Genomic DNA, 2,887 nt, shown 5'->3' on the forward strand with positions numbered 1-2,887 from the left:
TCACACCCCAAACTCAACCTGCTACAGTAGCTACACCCCAAACTCAACATTCTACAGAAGCCACACCCCAAACTCAGCCTGCTACAGCAGCCAAATACCAAACTCAACATTCTACAGAAGCCACACCCCAAACTCAACATTCTACAGAAGCCACACCCCAAACTTAACATTCTACAGAAGCCACACTCCAAACTTAACATTTTACAGAAGCCACACCCAAACTCAGCCTTCTACAGTAACCACACAAAAACCCAGCCTGCTACGATAACCACACACAAACTCAGCTTGCTTACATGCCTTAGCCTGCCCATGAAATCTGAACTGTTTCCTATATGCAATGTGCACTGATTACAGCACGCTTTATTCAGCAATTCTGCAGTGTTTTAGTACTTGACTCAAGCCCAAGTCCAAGACCATATTTTCAGGAGCGTTTGACTTTGGCCTGGACTCGGACTTGAATGAGCTGGTCTCAACCAGTCTTAGAAAATATGGTCTTGGACTTGAGTCTGTACTCGAGTACTACAGCACTGCAGTTCTGAATGTTTTAAAACAAATAAACGGATAGAAATTGTTTTGTGATCTCTTTTTTCATCTAACTGATCTCAGAATACCTTTAAAAAAAAGATTTCAAATAAACTAAGTATATATTGATGTGTGTGTGTGTCTCAGGTGGTGAGCGCGCTGGACTCGAGCCCGACGGCTCGACGCACTCAGCTGCAGCACAAGTTTGAGCAGGTCATTGCACTGGTGGAAGATAACATCTATGAGTGCAGCAGTGAGGCCTGAGCCCACATTCATTCCCCTGACCGCTGCCTCAAAGAACAGAAGCCCTGACGTCCATATCTGATCAAAACTGTCCCACATTTACTGAACCAATGAGGATAATCAAGTGAAGTAGTGAGGGGGAAATGCCCATGTTTCACCGCTTGTTCTTGCTATGATGAGTTTATTGATTTTCTATTGCTATAGTATTCAATTATTGACTTTGAATTAGGAGTTTGTTTAATTAATTGTGGACTCCAGGGTCCTGGGGCCCTGCAGTCATGTGACGCACTGACCCCACACTTGGGGAGAGCCAATTATGCACTGGATTATACAAGACCTTCTCCATAGCAATATTTATAGCTGTATGATAATTTCATACTGTTATTTGAATAACGTTTCTGATGGGATATTTGTGCCTGCACTGTTCAATGGCAGTCCGTTTTAAACCCACGATGCCTTGGACTACAAGTTACTATATGATTAACAAAATAGGCTTATTTGTATTAATTATTATTATTTGAAGGGTTTGGGTCTTTCTTGAATGGGTCCAAACCAATGTGTGTGCATAATTTTTGTAGATATTCTGCTGGAATTGTTTACTTTTTTGGGGAGAAAGAGGGACATTTTATCAATAAAGACAAACTTTACTAAAACATTGTGTAACAATCCCAGTTTTCTTTGTCATGGTTTTTAGTAAACATTTTTGGTTTTACATGAACTTTTATTTCTGCTTTGCCCCTATATTTTGTAATCTGCAGACAGTGTCATGTCTTTACGCATTTACATATTCTTCCACAGATGACATTTACATCTAAACGTTCAGAGATCTGTTTCGCTGGGTGTGTGGTGAATCTCCTGAGGTCTCGTCTGGCTCCAGCACTCAATCTCATCAACATCAAACTTTATAAAGAAACCGCACATGGACTCAGAACTTAAGCCTATAAAAGGTTAACTGGTCAAAATCAGAACATGACTTTACAAAATCATAACTGATCATAGCTAAATACTCATCTAACAGCTGGATTATCAGCCAAAACTATTGGAACAGCTGTTGAGATAAATACATGGGAATGCCATCAAGTTACTAAACACATTGCAAGTATTTTCCATGTGAATACACAATCACATGCAGCAACATACAGCAGTATTATAGGGATCTGATTGGCCAGTTTTTACAAAACGTGTAAGACTCCAGGGCAGAAATAAGTGAAGTAGTAGATGTAGTTGCAGACGGGATGATGTGGAGTGACATATTTGGCCTGTAGGAGGCTGCTGGGTGCATTTGTAAAGTTGTCGGTCAGGCGGGAGCCACCTGACTGGACGAGACCACCGAGGATTGAGTCTTACTGGAGGCCGTCATGCTGGTCTCCTCCTCACCAAACGGGTTCTTTCCACAGCAGACCGTAGTGAGCATGCAGTTCCTGAACTGGATCAATGTAAACACATCCAGGATTATGGCAAACAAACTTTCACGAGACACTCATCATGAAGTAGTTAACATGTCACTTTGGTTAAATGCTTGACGTGAGCAGAGCTTGTAGCTTTTATAGATATATATAAAAAAAATATACATATATATATACAGCAGATTTCAGCTGCCTGTTGTAGCTACTCTGTCAATTAAAATTGTAAATAATGAAGCTACAGCTTATGAAGTTGAACCGTTCTGTGTATTAGCCATTAGCCTGCAAGCTTATTAGATGTTATGAGGTTTGATCATTTGGTAAGAACATGCAATAAAAATGTTGAGATCCACACTACAACTTGTGACAGCCACAGCTGTAATTTTTCATCAATTAGATTTAAATAAATGATATTAGTTAAGCCTGTTACTGTTAGTATGCTGAAACTGTGACAGGCATGTAGTTTGTAATTTGGTGGATAGCACTGTGGTGTCTGCTCTTCTTCTCTTCAGTGTTTTTCATGATGTACAGCTGTCTAACCGTTTGAGATGCTTGAGCTCCTCCATAATGTTTTAAAACAGATTATACAATAGTTGATGATAATTTGATGATCTGAGCAGTATTTCACAGTGATATACAGCCACGTGACTTCCTGTATGAGGGAGTCATTGAATTATTCACTCAACCGTTTATTCAAAAACACTGATTCATTCAGGAAT

The 2,887-nt window shown here is 39.9% G+C and overlaps 1 protein-coding gene across 1 annotated transcript in view; it reads right to left on the minus strand.

The window, feature by feature from the left end:
- Positions 1-918: 918 nt before the first annotated feature.
- LOC107576915 (rhodopsin-like) overlaps positions 919-2,887 on the minus strand; it is a 3,355-nt gene continuing 1,386 nt past the window's right edge. The window contains exon 4 of the mRNA XM_016263038.1: positions 919-2,191. Within this exon, the coding sequence (XP_016118524.1) occupies positions 2,063-2,191 (129 nt within the window). The 3' untranslated portion in view covers positions 919-2,062. The remainder of the gene's footprint in view (positions 2,192-2,887) is intronic.

The sequence above is a fragment of the Sinocyclocheilus grahami genome, unplaced genomic scaffold (genome assembly GCF_001515645.1).
Source record: "Sinocyclocheilus grahami isolate Dianchi unplaced genomic scaffold, SAMN03320097.WGS_v1.1 scaffold4637.1, whole genome shotgun sequence".
In the NCBI taxonomy this organism is placed as follows: Eukaryota; Metazoa; Chordata; class Actinopteri; order Cypriniformes; family Cyprinidae; genus Sinocyclocheilus; species Sinocyclocheilus grahami.